Raw genomic sequence first — 20340 nt, 5'->3', positions numbered from 1 at the left:
TTAATTCGGTTGTATTTTTTTGGCTGTTACCTCAGAACTCCGTCATTTATGAACCGATTTGAGAAAAATATTTTTTTCGTTTGTATAGGAATGTATACCTCTAATTAAGGCACATAGGCACAAAATCAGGATCTGATGACTGGATCCTAAGGAAATCGAGTAAACTTCAAATATTGTAGGGAGACCTATGGTAATTTGGATTATGTAGTGACTCGTGCATTTGCTCTTGAACATCATCATTTGATCAAGTGGAACTAATGATAAAAACAAGTAAAGACCACAGTTGACCACCGGTATTAAGTACTACTCAATAACAAGTATTTCACGGGTTTCATTTAATTTTTTTAACACAGTTGCTAAGCAATTTATGCTCCTCGTAATGCAACGGGTGGTGAAGCACCAAGACTCTTGAATAATGAACGTCTCTGCATCAGAAAAAGCTATCTTTCGGAAAAGATGATGAGCAGTTGACATTAAACTATTGTATCTTATATTATTCACACTAAAAATCGTAAAAAATATAAAGGGGAACGTATCAAAATATATAGTTTAAAAAAAAATAACAAAAAGAAAAACCGACTCCAAAAAAATAAAATAAACAATATAACAAAAAATGGAACCGACTACAAAACCCTTGAAAATATTTTTCTAGGTACGTACAGTCAAAGGCAAAGATATCGACACGGCCAAAGTTGCATAGAGTCGCGTATACATATTTTTGCAACTTTGGCCGTGTCGATATCTTTGCCCTTGACTGTACTAGCTCGAAGTCGGTGCCTCAGCACGAGCCAGCAGGAGTGGGACAATAGTCGTCTACCTCTTTTACATACTATGGGTTTCATTCAATCCCTCCTGCTGGGTCGTGCTGAGTCACCGACTTCGAGCTAGTACGTACCTAGAAAAATATTTTCAAGGGTTTTGTAGTCGGTTCAATTTTTTTTATTTTTTTGGAGTCGGTTTTACTTTTTTGTTAATTTTTTTCTTTATTTCTCACTCTTTAGTGATTCGTAGCCAAAGTACATCTCACAACGATTCTATTAAGCCCAAACACGACTTAGTTGCTTTGTTTTATAACACAGTTCCGTTGCCTCCCTTCTGGCTTCAGCATCATATCTTCGAAAGAATCATTAACATAAAGCTTCTTCTTAGTCGCGTATATTAATCATGATCGTTTATAGACGAGCGAGCATTACTTAGCTTTGATGAGTTCCATTGGTCATCACGGTCTTCTTCATCAGGTCCAGGTTACCAAATGATACTTTCTGAATGTAAATGCTCATCTTAATGGCAAAAATGCCAAAATCGCCATAGGTATGCCTATAAAATTTGAGGTTTGCCCTCGATTTCCCTAGGATCCCATCATCAGATATTGACTTGGTGACAATGGGACCACCTCAGAAGAATACCCTTTCGATTAAAAAAATAATTTTGAAAATCGGTCCACAATTGACTGAGTAATCGGTGAACATATATATAAAAAAAAAACATCGGAACATAGAACCTCCTCCTTTTTTGAAGTCGGTTAAAAACAAATAATGGACGAAATATATTATGGTCATCACATATACTACATTTTTTTATGGAACTATTGATTAAAAGAACTTTTTAAAATCGTGTAATCTTCAGATTGGTTTAGGTTTGGTTCATTTTATGAAAACTTTGTAAAGTTGAGAATTACCAAGAAAATTGAATTATAGCAAATTACCATTATGTATTTCGTCCATTATTATTTTTAAACTTTATATATTTTGATATGTACCCAATATAAAGACTGTTTGTACCTATTGTTTGGGCGATACAGGAAAGAAGAAAGTATGAAGAGGGGTGAGGAAACTGTCATTTACATTATGTGAGCCATAGACTTGATTTTGCATAATATTGACCATCTCCAACTGATAATGTATTTGAATATTTTTTAATATATATATGTGTAATTTTACGACTATTTACTTGTGGAAAGTGATCCCTGGACATTTTGATTTTGCATTATTCCTGCACCACTTCATAACACACGTAGGCGCATGGCGTGATAATTTAGAGCTGTTCACAATCAAAAATGCAAAAATTTGACGTGAGGTCACTAAACTAGCAAAATAAATGTCAGTCAAAATTAAATTGCGCATGCGCACATTAGCGCAGGACACACTTATGACACGGTTTGCGTGCTTATAGCGCAGTTACAATTCCTGACTTATTATTTGTTCGTAGACATTACATTACTACAGAGGGAAAAGCAAAGCGTGGACGATATCCAACCACGAATTGACATTTCTGACGAGGCTTCTCCAATAATGCAAGGAAAAATATTGATATTTTATAGTCTGCATCTTTCTGAACTTACGCAGTCTGTAACAAGCCTAACGTAAAGGCTGTATCTTGACGTATTTATTGTCTTGCTTACTTAGCATTATAATTATAAGGCATAGTTTTCCGAGCATATTGGAGAAACAAAAGTTATACTCCGTCTCACCCTGCTGGACGGCTCTGGCTTACAATAAAACACACAGCCCTGGAAGCTACTATCCTACAGCGTCTAAACTACGTATTGCAGTTGCTCATAAAGCCGTAAGCTTAGAAAACCCTGTTTTCTTGTTATTGCATCGCTAATGAAGCAAATATGTAACTTACATATTTTAACTTACTTATTATTAGTACCATCTACACTCCCAAAGCATAATCTAAACTTGAATTTTGGGTGACGACGTAATACCTATTAAAGGCTAACCAGAATTATAAAAAACCTCGCCATATTGCAGAAAACCAATGGAACTAATTTATTGCACTGGTAACACTAAATTCGAATGTCATCTGTCTATTGCTGTCAAAGTTTAACGTTGTTTGCGCGTGGTATTTAGTGGTTTTTTGTGTTTATGTGCGTTAAAATGGCGAAGATTATCCATAGCTTTGGAAGGAAAATAATTCACAATGTATATAAAATTATTATAAAGTTAATGATTATATCATGGACAGGGATATTTGGAAATAATTCCGATCCGCATTAGCGATCCCTTCAAATAGCGAACCTACTGTGTTAAAAATAAAGTTGTGTTAAATACTTGTGATTATGTTGAATAAAGATATTTTGACTTTGACTTTATTTGTCATAGAAAAAGTCTGAGGGATTAGAAAACATTCAAATAACATCATCGTCCGACACCGTTGTCAATATGACTGCTAGGTATCATCACAGAGTACATATATAAGTATCGTATGTAGAAGTGTTGCCCTCGTGTCAGGTTTTTTATATCCCTGGTCAGCCTTTACGTTCATTTGTACGTATTTATTGTCTGTTTGTTTTTCTTTAGTTATCAAACCCCGACAATGAGACGGCTGTACGTATGACTGGCAGTCAGCTGCCACACGCACAGTTTTACACGATCAGGATCAGACGTGTAAAATGACCAATCGAGCTGTACGCTAACTTGACAATAACTTTTGATGTCCAATAATAACTCTCCTCTGTTTGGAGGCTATACCTAATTATTCACTACTTCTGTCAAATCTATCTATTTTTACCCGATTGGCCAAAGGAGGGTTATTTTTAATGCCTGCCTCTGACGTATTCTTTGCGGAATTGAGTATTGTTGTTGATTTTATTTACTGAAGACATTCCGCAACATTGGTAACTCTATTTGTTTTGTTTCATTAGAACAGTAGTAACGGTTGTAAGATGACAAACATGTGCCATATTTAGTGGTCACAATGCATCTTCATTTTTTTGATGAACTTCTACGAAGTAAATAAAACTGGTAGGACAGGTACTTAGATATTTACCACAACATAGTGATAGACAAGTTACTTTGTTAACTTTTTAAAGGAAATCGAATACTTTGATAAAAATACTAAAAAGTCAAATATTTGAAATGAAGTGGAATAAAACTGAACCTAAGCAATAACGATAGGCTACAAGGTGTAAGGCAAGTTTAAGTCTCATCAGATTTTATCTACTAAGTCGGTATTTGAGCAACAGAATGGGTAGCTATTTCATCTCATCTTAAGCTGGGTCCAAGTTCATGCTGTCGTATCGTATCTCCGTCGCGTTGCAACGACGCGTATCAAGATCGCTAGTGTGGACGCAAAAACAGCGTGATCATGCGGCGCGCCGTATCTGCAGGGCTACTACGAAACTCGAAGTTCGTGTCGTGCGGTCCCTTTTGACACATACTATTTAATACGAGAGCGAGAGGGACCGCACGACACGAACTTCGATTTTCGATTTTCGTAATAGCCCTGCAGATTGCTCGGGATCGATGTTGATACGCGTATATTATATACCCCGCACACTCGCGATCGGATACGCGTATCAAGATCGGTAAGTATGGACGTGTTTTGATACTGTATCACGATACGAAGTTATGATTTGATACGCGATACGTCGTGATCGCTCTAGAGGCGGTTTTTTCTCGATCATCAAAGATAATACGGATAACGTCCACGCTTAATGATACGATACGCTGCTACGTTACGGGTAGTATGGAAGCATATTTTCACGCGACGATGCTAGTGCTACGGTGTGCCCAAAGTGAGCGTCCATACTTAGGATACGCGAGCTCGATACGATCGATACGCGTGATCGTGATCGGCAAAATGATACAAATGTGGACCCGGCTCTATATGTATCCATAAAAATATTGATCTATTCATATTACATTTGGAGCAGGTCTGCAGGTCACATCAATTGATAAAAATATTTTTCCATGGAATTGGACCCAAGACAAGAATAGACGAATGATAAAATGTAGCAACAGTTCCGAAAGGTGTCGCCTCGGGATACACTGATCGCCCTTGTTGTTTTCTAAAATGTTCCAATTCAAAATAGCACTGACACGGCGTATTATCCGGGCCGGTAAATAGTGTCACCCCTCCCGCCGATTTTATATTTTGTGACATTGTTTTTTAAACGAGTCCGTTCTTAGTGGCCAGTACCTACGCAACCACATTTAAAAAATCAAAACGCCATCCTCGTCATGTCCGACCTGATGCTGTGGCGTTTTTCATACTTAAAAAAATTAAAGCATTTTGTGCATATTATGCGTTTAAAACAAAACACCTCATAAAAAGTCATGAATGGCCCATTCTCATTGGTCAATTTAATTTCAAATGCAACAAACGATTACTTTTGATTGGCCCAATTGTCGTTTCAGCACGCCAGGAATGAAATTCAGAAATTATATTCTAAAAAGTCGTATCGTATTATGAAATACATATATTGATACGACCTGCTTTCGTTGTGTTACATTGTTGTCGTGTTTTGCGAGCCATAAATGAGTCAGCTGTTAAATATAGGCAGTTTTGGGTACTGGATTTAGGTTATATATGGCCACATTTTCGAGCAGTCTCGTGAAAAATTATTATATACAAAATCATTATCTATTTTGTTCTCTTAATTGCAAACTAAGAACTTTAAAAAAAACCTTGTTGATCATTCAATAACTATCAAACCTGTTTTGAGCCATTAGGTTTTTGCTACGAATGTATGTTCCTAATAAGTATCACTATTATAGGTACTATCAGTGCATTTGCAAACTACTAAGAAAATTGTTTAAACCTTATTTTGTATATACCTTGTTTGCAACAAGACAACTAAAGTAAGTAATAGAACTGCATTGATACTACAGCGTTTTATTTTGCGTCGTAATGGAACCAATAAAAAAAACTATAACCAAGTTAGAGTTGATCAAACTGATATATACTTTGTTGCTACTATTAATCGTCTATTCGTGTTTTCGGTCTGAGGATTTAGACAAAGCATTGACGATACAAGTAATTTCGCGGATTTGACCATATAAATATGAATAGACCTTTTCACCTCTTCAAAAATCTTCCTTAAGTAATATATTATACTCGAAACTGAATGCATTATACGTGTAAAATTCTAAATATTCATTATTTATAATAATGCCTATAATCTATTTACATAAAGACAAGTGCTGCCTTACGTTCTGAGGGACCGATGCTGTACATTCGTCAACCAACCATGTTTTCAATTCATATAATAGGTTATTAAGAAATATATTGTTAAAAATATGATGTTGATATGGAATTTCCGGCAATTAGCATAAACATTCACAAGGTTTTGCCCTGCAACAGCAGTGACGCATTTAAAATCAACCAAAATGTATTAAATTCCCTAGTATTTATGTCACAAAAACGTTTTCCTGTATGATTGTTTTTGGTTGCAAATGTACAAAAACGGCCTGAGAAATTACACAATAAAATAAAACGGTTGCATGACACAAACTCATCCGAGCCGCAGTAAAATTACGAAGGATTTACTTCGACCACCGTGTTCATGTGCTGTGGATGGGGTTTGAACTCCACGACTTCTTTCCACACCAGATCTGTAAAAATATAGTTTGTTTAATAGGTGTTACGAAAGCACCACGTATGGTTGAGATGAAAATTAAATAAATAATTGAATTATAAATGATGAATTATTTAATATTATTAAATGCTTGCAATGCCCTTGCAGGGTTCACGTTATACTTAACTGTGTCTATTGTAAGATCTGTACACTACGTGAAAGCAATAAAGATTTTGAATTTGAATTTGAAAAAGTAATGGGTCTTTATGACACCGTGCACTATGTGTAATACGCTCGCTTCATTGTGCTTCAGCTATACGAAGGCTACTAATACTATTGAGTTGATTGAGCTGACGCGTTGTAGATAGGAGCAGGTGATATATCTGATGTAAGTCACGTACATTGCTTTTGTCTACACGACACGTGATAATACTGAAGGCAGCACACTGAAGAGAATTTTACGGTTTGTCTTCGAATTCTTCGGGAATATTTCAGGAGGTATTGGGTCAGTTTGACTGAACGCTTCGTAAAGGTATTTTTACGGAATTTTTGATTCAAAGTGTAGTCATGCCTTTGACGCTGTACATTTCGACCGACGATCAATGCATGGAGAAATATATTAATCACAATAAAAATAAACATTTATAAGAATGTTAAGTAACCCCACCACCTGCTGAAATATTCTTGAATAATTTATTTTGAATACACCTTGTATATCCGTACGTAATATGAAACCCCTTTGTGTCACATATAGTACATATAAAGTATTACGGTCTTATCGCCATAAATCAAACTGTCACGACACGTGCTGAGCTTAATTGCATTTGTATTGATTTTTGAGCCAGCAGTTAAGTTAAATGCTTTTATTACACTATCTATATGAAATAATTTATTGCAATCTGAAAATAACACAGATATTTATGTCGGTTCTTGTTTGCTAATATAATAATTTGCTCAAGGTACAGTCAAGTGCAAAAATATATATCTATTCGAACCACTCAAAAATACGTTACCACGGCCTTATTACGTCGGAATAAGATTATGTGGTACATATTTTTAAAAGTTGGATTAATTGGCTCGACTGTATTTAAAATTATAAAATGTAAGTATGATGTAACGTTGAGCAAATGCTACCGCTCACCATATAAATATAAAAAAGTCAAAGCAATTTAAATCGAATTATTTCGGGAATAAAGTCAAACTGCCATGGTGTAAAACAATAGGGAAACAAAAGAAATGTTACTCTGTAACATTGTCATAGGTCCGTAATTCTCTTAACTCATTGTGTACATTCTATTGCACGTTTGGGCGGCACGGGGACAAATGCATAGCTACGTAAAGAAACCTACTATGTAAATAAGGCTCTACCTTTCCATTTGTCGACGGGCAGGTCCATATCCTCGAAGCTCTGGTCGTAGGGCGCCGACACCGGCTCGTCGGTCGGGTCCGCGTACTGCGCCAAGTACTCGTGGGCAAGCGCTTGCTCCGCTGTGATGCGCCTGCAAAGTACCATGGTTAAACTTATCATCATCCCAGCCTCTAACGTCCCATTGCTGGGCACAGGCCTCCTCTCAGAATGAGAGGGCTTGGGCCGTAGTTCCCTCGCGGGCCCAGTGCGGATTGGGAAGTTCCTACACAACATTGAATTGCTTCGAAGGGTTGTGCAGGTTTCCTTACGATGTTTTCCTTCACCGTAAAGCTCGTGGTAAATTTCAAATGTAATTTCGCACATGAATTTAGAAAAACTCAGAGGTGCGAGTCGGGGCTTGACCTTGAACCCACGATCCTCTGCTTGGGAGGCCATAGGTCAAACCACTAACTAAACTAAAACTAACTTAAACTAAACTAAAATAAAAAGATTGTATTTTTTTATGGCTGTTAGCTATTGTCCCGCTATCCCGCGGGAACTATGCAATTTTCCGGGGTAAAACTAGCTTATCATGGTCGGCTAAGTACTTTAAGCACGAAAGCTTAACAAAGAAACAAACAAACATACAAATAATGTGCGACGAAACATACCTTTACCTGTACGAAAATCAACCTTCTAAATTACAAGCCTATATGGATTTAAGAATGTAATTCTATTATTATGCTCTAGGCATGTTCCTATTTGCATATTGATGCATGGTGCCATTGAATGCCGCTAGAAATGCTTACAAGTTTTTCTGTTCACATTAAGTTAGTTCTAGGAATCATTAAAGCATTTCTAATTAGGCGAGGAGACTAAAGAAGTCTCCATCGGATTATCGCTGACAAACGAAAAGATACTATATGGAGTGGGCGGATTTTTCGTAGTACGTAGTACTCAATTTAAAAGTGTTAGTTTTAGAAATAAAACCGGCCAAGAGCGTGCCGGACACGCCCGAAATAGGGTTCCGTAGCCCTTACGAAAAAACTAAGTAATATTTTTGTAAGGATTTCGGATTTTATACGGATAGTTTAGGTATATTTTATACCTTAGGCTGCTATTTACTTTTAAACTACTAATAATTCTCAAGCAAACTTAACCGTTATAGTTTACCTTGAAAATTTGATATACTTACTACCATCCTGAATTTTTTAAAATTTTTCCACCCACCGGTTTAGATTTTAGATGGGGGGGGGGACGCTCGATTTTAATGAAAATTTGCACTAAAAAGTTGAATATTTCGCAAACAAATCGCTGAATCGAAAAATCGTCTTAGCAAACCTTTAATGGTTTTAACAGACCTATCCAACGATACCCCACACTATAGGTTTGGATGAGAAAGAAAAACACCCCACTTTACGTCTATGGGAGGTACCCTAAAAAAATTTGCATTGATAGTCCCTGAGCAAAGCCGCGGACGGACGGACAGACAGACAGACATTGCGAAACTATAAGGGTTCCGTTTCTGCCATTTTCGCTCCGGAACCCTTAAAATCGTGTTGGCAGGTAAATTTTGGCAACATAGAAACCCACTTATGACAAGTACGGTTGGAAATAGTCGAATGAGATGTCTCATCTCGCTTACTTACGTCACTGGACTAGTTCAGTAGCTCATCCACTTTATACTTACCTACGATGTTTTTGTTGACTCGCCATGCTACAAAACTAATATTAGTAGAAATTAAACTGTAACGCGAGTGAAAATCGCGACCGCACGTGTGGCCAAAAAGCCATATTACATGTTGTTATAAAATTCCTGTATTATAATAAAATTTGTGCTAGGCACAGATATCGAATTGTTAGAATTATTGGGGGCAAATATCCATGCCGACCTAGTGCGGACTGCAAACTCAGATTTGCGCACTTTTTCTTGAGTGGAAGGAAATCCTTCACCGAGATGATCATATGTGACTATCGGTAGCTTTTGCTACGGATTGTCACATATTATAACTTATATTAAATTTATCACATCTCACAATAACAAATAAGGCTTCTCTTATAATCTCTAATTTCGGACATGATTCAAAGAGGCCACATAGCGGATTATACACGCTGTACCTAATTATTTATTACACAGTTGGTCTAATGTAATACCTACGAAGTTTTCAAGATTTCATCTGGCAGTAACATATCGCACTCGATTCTTTTTGTTGTGCCTACATCAAGATTAGTGCCGTGCCTAATGATATTTTTATACGGTAGGTATACCTACTCACAAGATGTATTGACCTTCTTGTAAATTACATAGTTGTTGTAATACCATAGAGCACGCAAATTAGATAAGTAATCGTGACCGCCTGCCACTATGTGAAAACACGATTTTATTATAGTAAGCGCGGAACGTAGATCTGCTTTCTATTGAGTTTGCCATGCATGGTTAGGTATAACATCAGCTAAATAGCGTAACTGATTTCTGGAATACTTAATATAAAAAAAAAAAAATTTTTTTGTTTATCTTGTTCAACTTCTTAACGGTACCTACCTACTTGAAATAAAAAAATGATTTAGGATAGGAACTATGGCATTAATCAACTAAGAGTTGCAACAAACGTTTTACGTGCTATCCACAGAAATATATGCACTTTTTGAAAACGCGCATTGTAACACATTTTTTTAGGCTCTCTTTAATCTGGTAAAAAAAAACATGCAAGTTTGCGACGTTGCGACGCTCGATTGACCACTAAAAACTCGTTGGCTTTACGGCCTCGCAATGTAATGCAACTTGCACGATTTTTCTTGCAGGTTTAAACCAGGCTTTAGGTACATAAAAACTTACAGAAGTTTTTTATCTATATTGCATCTATGCCTACCTAGTTGCGTTATTTTATTCCCGCATCAAAACTTAGCGAACTAGCCCTCAGAAAGTCCCTGTGAACTCAGAGCCCATACTTACTTGTCAGAGTCCAATTCCAGCATGAGCTCCAAGAGGTTGATGGCAAGAGGGTTGGCGCCACGGAACACCTCGCGGAAGTCGCGCCGCTTCAGAGTCGGCAGGGACTGGATGTAGTTGCGAGCCTGCCAAGACAGCACTATTAGGAGCAGGCGTAAAGAGGAATAACCTAACCCTATAAATGTCGATTTCTTTACATTCGCCAACAATGTCGGCCTTGAACGTGCAGCTGGGTTTTTTAGCCGGTGAGAGTCCAGCACTGGTTGGGCCCGCCCTTTCCAGTCGTCCATAATGGATTTCCCCCGATTGCACGGCCCCATCTTCTATAAAACACCTAATTTAAAATCTCAAAAGTCGGCTCTTACTTAAGACGACTCAATCCCAACAATGTTAGCCGTTTCTTTTCCGACGGCCTCATAATATCTGTAGCTTACTAGCGTTTGTTGCGATCATCCCTTTCTAACCATTATGCATATGCGAAAGGAATGCTTCATGCCCATTGGCGTATCTAGGATTATTTTTCAAGGGGGGTCCTGGATTTTTGTGTGAAGATATCGTATTATAGAATCTTCAATCGGTAGCCCAAGATCCTGGAGTGGGCACTAGACTATACAAGGGTGGGCACGGGCTTTATCGCTAGTCAAATTAAGCGTCCGTAACGGAAACATGTTATGTTACATACTTATTTATACTTCGCCATGTTTATACGTATGCAATTTGCATTGGTAAAGTTCTCATACACTAAAGATTCACCAACATGGCAACACAAAAACAAATGCATTTAAAAACAGATGAAACTACACAAACATTGATGACTCACGAACATAATACAGGGGACGTAGACTTGTTTTGATTTACACAGGTGGACAAAGAGGTGCAAAATCTTACGATTTAAAGTAATATTCCAAACTTGTTAATGTTAATAGATTACATCGCTGGTAAGTGGTAAATAACTTAGCCAGGTTGTAATTGGCTACCATTAGTTTAAAAGCATCGCTATAAATAAAAACATTTTGTCAGATAAAAGCCAGCGTTATTCGCGCTATAATGTCCCCAGTTAGTGCGCTTGCTCTTACCTCTTCACTTATTATTTTGTCAATTGTTTCTTGATCAGGCTTTCCGCATAAAAACAATATCCTTGTGAGATGATCAATATCTGAACGCACAAATGTTAAGGTTACAAGCACCAAACGTACACAAGCCAAGTATAGACGATACAAACCATAAGTCGAAGCGTTAATGAGAAGCTATGTTACACCTGCTGATGCATACATTCCTAATGGATAACAAGCCTGATTAATAAATAAATAATCAATTCTACTTAGGGGCTGTTTCACCATCCATTGATTAGTCTTAACTGACGGTTTAAATGTGATGCCGTCTCGTCTATTCAAACAAGAGAAATAGAGACGGCATCATATTTAACTGTCAGTTAAGACTAATCAATGGATGGAGAAACAGCCCCTTAGTCTGTCACTTAGTATGAGATGGGGTTCCCATTAAATCAACTACTTACAGACTCAGAGGATATTTTCTGCATGAATTCCTGAGCGGGTGTTCCAAGCACTTCCATGATCAAGTTTAACTGATGAATATCTGTTGTCCCATTAAGGTTGGAGGCCGAAGACAGAACATTTGTTACATGCTACATTTTATACACAAAATAACTATTCTATAATCTCGTATGAATGAAGGGAAACTCGTGACAGTCTAAATGGTAGAATTGAATACAAATACCATGCTGTATTTGTAAAATTATTTGAGTTTATTGTTGGAGAGACAGTGAATAACTGCCGAACATTAAGTAAGAGTAGTATGAATCGACTGTCTGTATGTACTTTTATAATGACAGAGTCAAGGAGACATTAAACACTGCAAAAGAAATAAATGCAAGCTTGAACCAAAAGAACATTTAATACAACTAAGATCTAAAACTAAGTAATTTTCGCTATAAAAGGATACGATCGGAACCAGGAAATAGTGTCCTGCCGGTTAGCAGTTCCGCCATTATACAACCCACAGACCAGATGTCAACTGTTTGATTGTAATGCATCCAGTTCAGCATGATTTCAGGTGCTCTGTACCACCTATGCAAAGAAATAACTGAATCAGCCTGGGTTTGAGAAAGTGAATTGGGGTTTTACATAGGGTTGCCAGACATCCCGTATTTCCCGGCACACCCATATTTCAGGCATAATTTTAAACGTCCCGCCAGGACTGGCTCAGTCCCGTACTTAAACCATTATCTGCCGTGCTATGGTTGACCCACCACCATATTGAGTCAACCCACAATATACGCAAACGTCCAGTGTTTTTCACCAACCAACTGAGCATTAAGCAGGATGGGAAAAATATGGCAACCCTAGTTATACATCACAGATTATTATTTTATAGTCCTGAAATAAAATAATAATGTACCTTGTAGCAACATAGCCAGTCATTTCGGTTTCTGTTGGTCTGGCTAGACCAAAGTCTAGGATTTTCAACTCACAGTCTTCATTCACAGCAATGTTTGATGGTTTCAAGTCCTTTTGAATAAAAATGTTAAATAAAATAGAGCCAATAAAGCCAACTTCCCACAGCCAATTGCTTATGGATGATCCTACATAGTATAGCCTATGACATGACATGACCATCATCACTGCTTAAAGAAATGTCAGGCCTCAAAAATTGATCATTTTCAGTTTTGTTGAAGAATTAATTTGAGATATGAGATTTTTTCAAAGTAGTAGTAGTGATGACATGTATGTATGTACAATCATCATATGTGTTGTCATCATAAACATCAGAACTATCTTGGAAGTAAAAAAATATCTAGACAACTCTTATTGTCCCTGAATCTCAATCAATTTGTATGTGTGTGGTTAAATATTTTTCACCACCTAGACAGCTCTAATAGATGTATATGATAGCAAATATAAAAGAACACAATGATACATTTTTAGCCTAACATTCAGACAACTCACAGTACTATTGGTACATCTGGGAAGTCTGACTATGGAAAAACATATACAAATTACTCATTAAAATGCAATTAAAAATAACTTACCCTGTGAATAATTCCAGCAGAATGGATGTACTTAAGCCCGCGAAGAATCTGATAGACCAGAAACTGAACATGGTCATCAGAAAGCTTCTGCGTGCGCACAATGTTGTTCAAATCAGCTCCCATCAAATGAGTGACCAAATAAACTTGTTGGAACTCCTCTAAAGACTTTTCTGGGCTGAATACATCCAGCAAACCTTTCAAAGAAGAAATATTTGACATGTATATTACGGCATCTTAACATAATCACTGTCTACCCTGAATCTAAGTGTTTATATTATATTACAAGTTTTTTGTACTGATTTATGGTGTGCAATTAAGAATTTTTGTATTGTATTGTATAATTGTCATGGATATGAACTTTTCTGATTAGAGATTAAAATATTCTATTAGTATAAAGGCACAATTGTTTGATTGTCTACATACTAAACTGACCTTTCCTGCATCTTATTATGTTGGTAAAATGTGTATAAAAGGACAATAAGTAAAGCTGTTGGTAGCTAGGATTTTTACACTTCACTAAAGTTACATTGTTTATCTACTTCAGTAGAGCTGCATACTACAGATTTCTTAGTGTTATGTTACATACATTATGTAACATAACTTGTAACAATTATGTTTACTTAGTCTTGCTTGGACCTTTACTAGCTCATAATAATATAGCTTTTTTTATTTGCTTTCGATATGTGCATTGTAGCCAAATACATACAAAAACTATTAAATTTCATATAGAAACTAAACCCTGAACTAAGTCTTGAGGCCATATTGCTTAACATACTGTCTTTCTGTCAAATAGCGCATGAAAAAAAGGAAAAAGACATAGTGAATTCAACTGTGAGGTTCCATGCATTTGACAGAGGCCACATGGCCTCTGAATAATAGTACCTTATTTTTTATGTAAAATACTTGACTTAATTAAATATGCCAGCTGGCTGGCTACAGCATAAGTTTCTCACCAATAACATTTTCATGGTTCATGTGTTTCAACATGCGCAGTTCACGGTAGGTCCTCTTGGCATGTACTGCTGACTGGAAGGGCCGGGCCAACTTCTTGATGGCCACTTTCATGTTGTGTAGACTATCTATGGCAGAACTGCAAGCAAATTTAACAAGATAAAGGGAATACTACGACTGTGATTGATATAAAAATATGTCTCAAGAATAATCTATTTTGTCAATAATTTCTTAACAGTTTTAAATGATGTTAATTATAAGATATACTATCATTTAATATGTGTTAGTTTCATGTTCAAATTATTATTACCAGCACTAACTAATATACACTGAAAAACACATAATGCATCAAAATATCAGACCATGAAAGGTAATTGCATTTTATATCCTGTAGATAACATATATAGATTTTTTTACTACTCAAAGGGGCTAAGTGCTAGGTAGTTACCAGCAATAGTGTCCAATAACACTCAAAACTATCTAGTAACATAATTATTTATTTAGCTATTAGAGAGTATCAAATGGTTTTGCTGGTGACAGTGCTTATTAAATTTCTCAGAAATAATTTATGCAATGCAATGTTTCATTTTAGGTAATGTTGTATGTAGTACTTTTTAAACTTTCAACTAAGGCCACAGAAAACTTTGTTTCTAGGACAAGGAAACCAAATTATTGTTGTTCATGTGGGCTGTAAGGTTATTTGTTGTGGTTGAGCCATAACATAATAATACGCAGTTAAAGGGACAGGTCTACCTTTATACACTCTCGAAACAGACTAACATATAAATACAATGAACTACAAACAACTAAACCCGTTCCACCCACGCAGTAGCATTGTACTGATTTGCATTCTAATTCTAATATATACTTCCACATATTTTCACCTAATAATGAATGCACTGTACGATTAAAAATACTTACTGGCATGGTGCCTGACACTTTTTATAAACACATACGTACCAAACTTGACCGTAAGCGCCGGATCCTACGGGTGTAAGCATTTGATATCGCTCCGGAACAATCCATTCAGTCTTGTTGATTTCAACTTTATAATATTTCGGCATATTTATTCCTTACTAAACTTCCGACGCACAATAACTAACTAACAAACAATCTTGATTGAATAAAATCGAAGTCTGATAGTTATCTCGCTAATTTAGTCCACAATCACGTAGGAAATTGAAACTTTGGCATTTGGCACTGGCACTGCCGCCGCGAGAGCGAGAATAGGATTTCTATTTCTACATTTGGAATGCGTTTTGTACAACTTTTGAAATATCTTATAATTATTTAGAATAAAGATTTACTTAGAATAAAGATATTCAGTCCAATTTTATAAATTATAGTAATAAAACGTGGTAATAAATATGTTTATTTTAAACATTAATGATAAGAAAATTTCTAATATGCAGTTTATTTTTATTTGCTATTATTTAGTAAGTGGTATGTTTCGTAAAATGTAACGCTTATGCGTGATAATAATCTAAAGCCGCAGGGCTACTACAAAACTCGAAAATCGAAGTTCGTATCATACCGTCCTTCTCGCTCTCGTATGAAATAGTATAAGTGTCAGAGGGACCTCACGACACGAACTTCGAGTTTCGTAGTAGCCCTGCAGGCCACTCGTGCCCGTGACACGAATAAAACCGGCTACTTGTTCTCGTTAGATACGTAATATTATCTGCTTCAAAATGTGTCAGGTGTTAAGATGCTTCCACATATTATTACATACTTGGATACTTTAATATCCGTAACAAAATAATTTGTAAAATATATCTTTATCGGCAGGGCTACTACGAAACTCGAAGTTCGCATCGTACCGTCTCTCTCGCTCTCGTATTAAATAGTATAAGTGTCAGAGGGACCGCACGACACGAAGCTCGAGTTTCGTAGTAGCCCTGCTGTATCCATGAAAAGCATTAGAAAAAAAATGGATAGTGACGTCTGTCACTGTCAGTGTCGCCAATTTTTCATGGCAGTCCCTTCTAGGAGGGTTGACGAAGTTGTATTTTAGCTGCGAACCAACAAACGAAATCTTATCAAAATGTCGCAAACCGCTGGCGTAAAACCTATGGCAATTGCTGGCCGGGCAGTATCAGAAAGAGAAAGATGCTTAGGAATGACCGACGCTGAAAGGGCTTGGCGTAAACAGTGGCTCAAAGATCAGGTTTTGGCCTCGAACGAGCCCGTGCATGTAGAAGAACTCTGGAGAGAACGTACCAACCCGATTCGTAGATTCTACCGCGCACCTTTAGATAAAATCTTCTCAGGCCTTTCGGGTGTACTGGTAAGATTACATAACAAACATAACCTACATAATGATCATAACAACAAACTTCAAATTGATATTGACCATTTCAGGGTGCCGAAAGAGCTGCAACTTACAGATACATTACTGGAAAACTGGGATTATTAGCATTGGGAATCCTTGGTATTCACTATTACTTCAAATACAATGGAAATGTGAGTTGAATGGATCTTGATTAACCAAATAAAAAAAATGTGGATGTGACTCAATTTTTAATGACATCAAATATGATTTTCAGGACTGGACAAAGAAGGGTGGTTGGAGAGTCCTGAAAAGCAAGCCTTTAGTTCTGCCAGGACAAGAGGGATTCCCATACAAATCTGACCGCAAGCAGCCATCAGACTATGCTGAAAGGGGTTTCAAGAAGGCTGCTATTTAAACATATTGCATATCCACACCAATTTAATGAAACCATGAATAGTTTGTTTCAAATGCATAAACAGTTGATGGTGCAATTTAATTTATAACATCTATTTAAAAATATACTAGTAGTTTTTAATGCAAACTAGCTATATATTTTATTTATGTGTTGTTGTAAATGAAACAGTATTACTTTTAGGCAAAGTGTATTCCTTCTGAATTGAATGCATGTAGTATCTTCATAAAGTCGTCGATGTCCATTGTCCTGGCTCTCATTTGAGTTGCTTCAGCATTTGTTAGGATTTCTTCAACTTTCTGTTTAATATCAAAGCCTTCTGGGATTTCCTGTCAATACAACAAATGATTTGAGTTTCACAAAAATATCATATTTTTAATTTAAATCATGGTGAGTTCATTTACTGATTTAACAGGAATTTTACTTCTTCAATGATTTACTAGCTGCTCCCGACAATACAGTCTATAAAGGATTAATTTAGCAAATTTTTCGTGTGCAAACTATGCACAATTTTCCATGATAAAAACTATCCTTTGTCCTTTCCTAGGACTTAAACTATCTCCGTAACAAATTTTATCTAAATAAATATAGACATTATTGCATGATTGATAAACATTGGCACAAACATTCTCATTAGAGCAGGCACCAAGGGAAGTTACCTATGCAAAATTAGGGGATCGCATTCTGTGAATAGTTTTGAACTCAGAAAATCCCTTAAAAGATCATGTAAAGGGACTGAAACAATTGCTTTTGGAACATTTTAATTACTAATTTTGTGATAATATTAATTTTTTACAAGCTTTTATACATATACATAAACTGGCTTTTCTGACTTCAAAACTATTCACAGAATGCGCTTGCCTAATTTTACATACACAACTCCCTCCAGTTTACATTTATGTATAATATTAGTAGAATTTCAAAATTTTATACATATAAGTAAGCATATTTGCCATCATCACCTCTATCTATTTCCATGTTATTTATCTTATAAAATCAAATACATTTAGTGAGGATCCATTATGAAGAATGCATTACCTTATTGTGTAGAGAGCAATGTACTCTATAATTTTTCTCCAAGACAGCCATTGTGGAAGCATGTTTGAAACCTGCTAATAGTGTTTTGTTTTTTCTAACAAATGCTATCCTTGTCAAACCATCCCATTCCACAAAGTTGATTGGTGGGGGTGGATTTCTGGGCTCTATTCGCACAACACTGGACTCAACCTTAGGAGGGGGCCTGAAATTATTTTTGCCAACCTGAAAAGTATTGGAGTTCAAATCAAACCAAAAGAAAAATTCAAAACATCATTTTTATATCAAGCAGCAAGCTCAAGAGTAGCTAAAAAATGGAAATAAAATATAATTCTAGAATAAATTATACTATGTCAACTTAACCCCTTGTAATTTGCTGTCAACTTAATGTTACAATTTTTTTTATTATGGCTGTACAAGTGCCTAAGAAGTAATGCATTTTACTAAAAATATAAAAAATAGAAATCAAAGTATAATAATGTAATGAACTGCTGGATGAACAATCTTATTACAATTTTGAATTTTATAAACAGATGTTTTTAAAGATTTAGGGCCTGTTTCACCATCCATTGATTAGTGTTAAGTGATGGTTAAATGTGTTGCCGTCTCCATTTATTCGAACAAAACAAATAGAGACAGCATCACATTTAACCATCAGCTAACACTAATCAATGGATGGTGAAACAGCCCTTTACTGTCAAATTTTGATGAAAGATAGATGTTGTCCATGCATTCTGAAGTGCAGAAATACTTTTGCCTACAGGACAAAGGAAACACAAGAAATTGACAGCAATACCAGGCATAAGCAAAAGGCTATATTCAGTCAGTATTTTATCAATAAAATTACCTTCATAAGCATATCAACACGAGCAAGTAATTGCGTATTTATAGACAATCTGCAGTAGAGTTTATCTCCTGGTTTAGCAACAAGTCTCTGTGCAAATTCCTGCTGGAACATAAGCACTGCACATCGAAAGAAAGGCCTGTGGAGCAGCAGCTTAAACACCAATGGGGAACTGATCTGGTAAGGGATGTTGGCTACACATATATCAAAGAAAGGTAATTCTGTCTTTAAAACATCTCCAACAAGTATCTGTAGTTTTGCTTGATAAGGTGTGCCTTGAACACGTTTCTGCAATTCAGCAACCAATCTGAAAATAATGCACATAGAAGTTAGTAAAAATTTGTCAAATATCAGAGAAAATTGTTTTCAGAGTGCCTCAAAAATTGTAGTTCATATTAAATTGTGTTACCTGGTATCTATTTCACAGGCTATAACTTTCTTTACTCTATCTAGTAATTTAACGGTCATGTTGCCTGTACCAGGACCTATCTCAAGAGCAACGTCTGTGGGACGCAAACCAGATTTATCCAACATAGATGTTATAATAAGCGGATTTTTCAGGATGTGTTGACCAAAGTCTTTGTTGAACTGAATCCCTGGAAAACAAGAAATTTAAATACATTGAGAAAGTTAGGTTAAGATAGAATATGTTATTTTTTATATGCCTATCTTAAACTAATATTTAGACAATAATAACACTATAACCTCTACTGTGCAGTTATATCTTCTTTTCTGTACTTTCTCTCGATTTAGAATTCTCTTGTACTTACCTTGCTTAGCGATTTCATTGTGGACTCTTGCTTTCTTCTCTGCTTTTATTTTAGGCATTTTTTATATTTTCTTGCACGTGAAAAACAGAATGCCCGATGATGGCCCGATGTCAATTCAATTCAAATTTAGGAATGAAGGGCCGATATCGTATCATACTGAAGAAAATATGATCATAGAAATAATGACAGAACAGAACTTCTGTCAATGTCAAGTGTCCAGCGGGGCTACTACAAAATTTGAAAATTGAAGTTCGTGTCATTCCGTCCCTTGTACGACGCTTATGTTATTTAATACAAGAGTAAGAAGGAAGGTACGATACGAATTAATTTGTTATTTGTAGTAGCCCCACAGATTTGACGCTGGAAACAAGCGTCGAGCGACTGCATGTGGCCGCACCTGTTGTA

The 20340-nt window shown here is 36.2% G+C and overlaps 3 protein-coding genes across 4 annotated transcripts; 1 reads left to right on the top strand and 2 right to left on the bottom strand.

Moving 5' to 3' along the window:
- Positions 1-35: 35 nt before the first annotated feature.
- LOC141438476 (mitogen-activated protein kinase p38b-like) lies at positions 36-15822 on the bottom strand. Of its 2 annotated transcripts, none has more exons than XM_074102373.1 (9): positions 15563-15822; positions 14605-14741; positions 13652-13845; positions 13021-13130; positions 12565-12689; positions 12119-12198; positions 10606-10727; positions 7673-7803; positions 36-6341 (listed from the first exon to the last, which is right to left on the bottom strand). In XM_074102373.1, exons 1-9 carry the CDS (start codon positions 15664-15666, stop codon positions 6262-6264), a joined length of 1083 nt encoding a protein of 360 aa, XP_073958474.1. In that variant the 5' UTR covers positions 15667-15822; the 3' UTR covers positions 36-6261. The 2 variants fall into 2 exon arrangements, with proteins under 2 accessions (XP_073958474.1, XP_073958476.1); XM_074102375.1 differs by lacking the exon at positions 12119-12198 and adding an exon at positions 11679-11758.
- A 737-nt stretch (positions 15823-16559) lies between these two features.
- On the top strand, positions 16560-17418 carry ND-B17 (NADH dehydrogenase (ubiquinone) B17 subunit). The gene is made up of 3 exons (XM_074101624.1): positions 16560-16889; positions 16964-17065; positions 17149-17418. The coding sequence occupies exons 1-3, from the start codon at positions 16647-16649 to the stop codon at positions 17287-17289; spliced, it is 486 nt and encodes a 161-aa protein (XP_073957725.1). The 5' UTR covers positions 16560-16646; the 3' UTR covers positions 17290-17418.
- A 41-nt stretch (positions 17419-17459) lies between these two features.
- Positions 17460-20132, bottom strand: LOC141438457 (probable dimethyladenosine transferase). The gene is made up of 5 exons (XM_074102339.1): positions 19936-20132; positions 19575-19761; positions 19169-19472; positions 18325-18546; positions 17460-17615 (listed from the first exon to the last, which is right to left on the bottom strand). The coding sequence occupies exons 1-5, from the start codon at positions 19991-19993 to the stop codon at positions 17466-17468; spliced, it is 921 nt and encodes a 306-aa protein (XP_073958440.1). The 5' UTR covers positions 19994-20132; the 3' UTR covers positions 17460-17465.
- Between the last annotated feature and the right edge of the window lie 208 nt (positions 20133-20340).

This window comes from Choristoneura fumiferana, chromosome 18 (assembly GCF_025370935.1).
Source record: "Choristoneura fumiferana chromosome 18, NRCan_CFum_1, whole genome shotgun sequence".
NCBI lineage: Eukaryota > Metazoa > Arthropoda > Insecta > Lepidoptera > Tortricidae > Choristoneura > Choristoneura fumiferana.
Note: the sequence above shows the minus strand (reverse complement) of the source record. Positions and strands in the feature narration are given on the sequence as shown.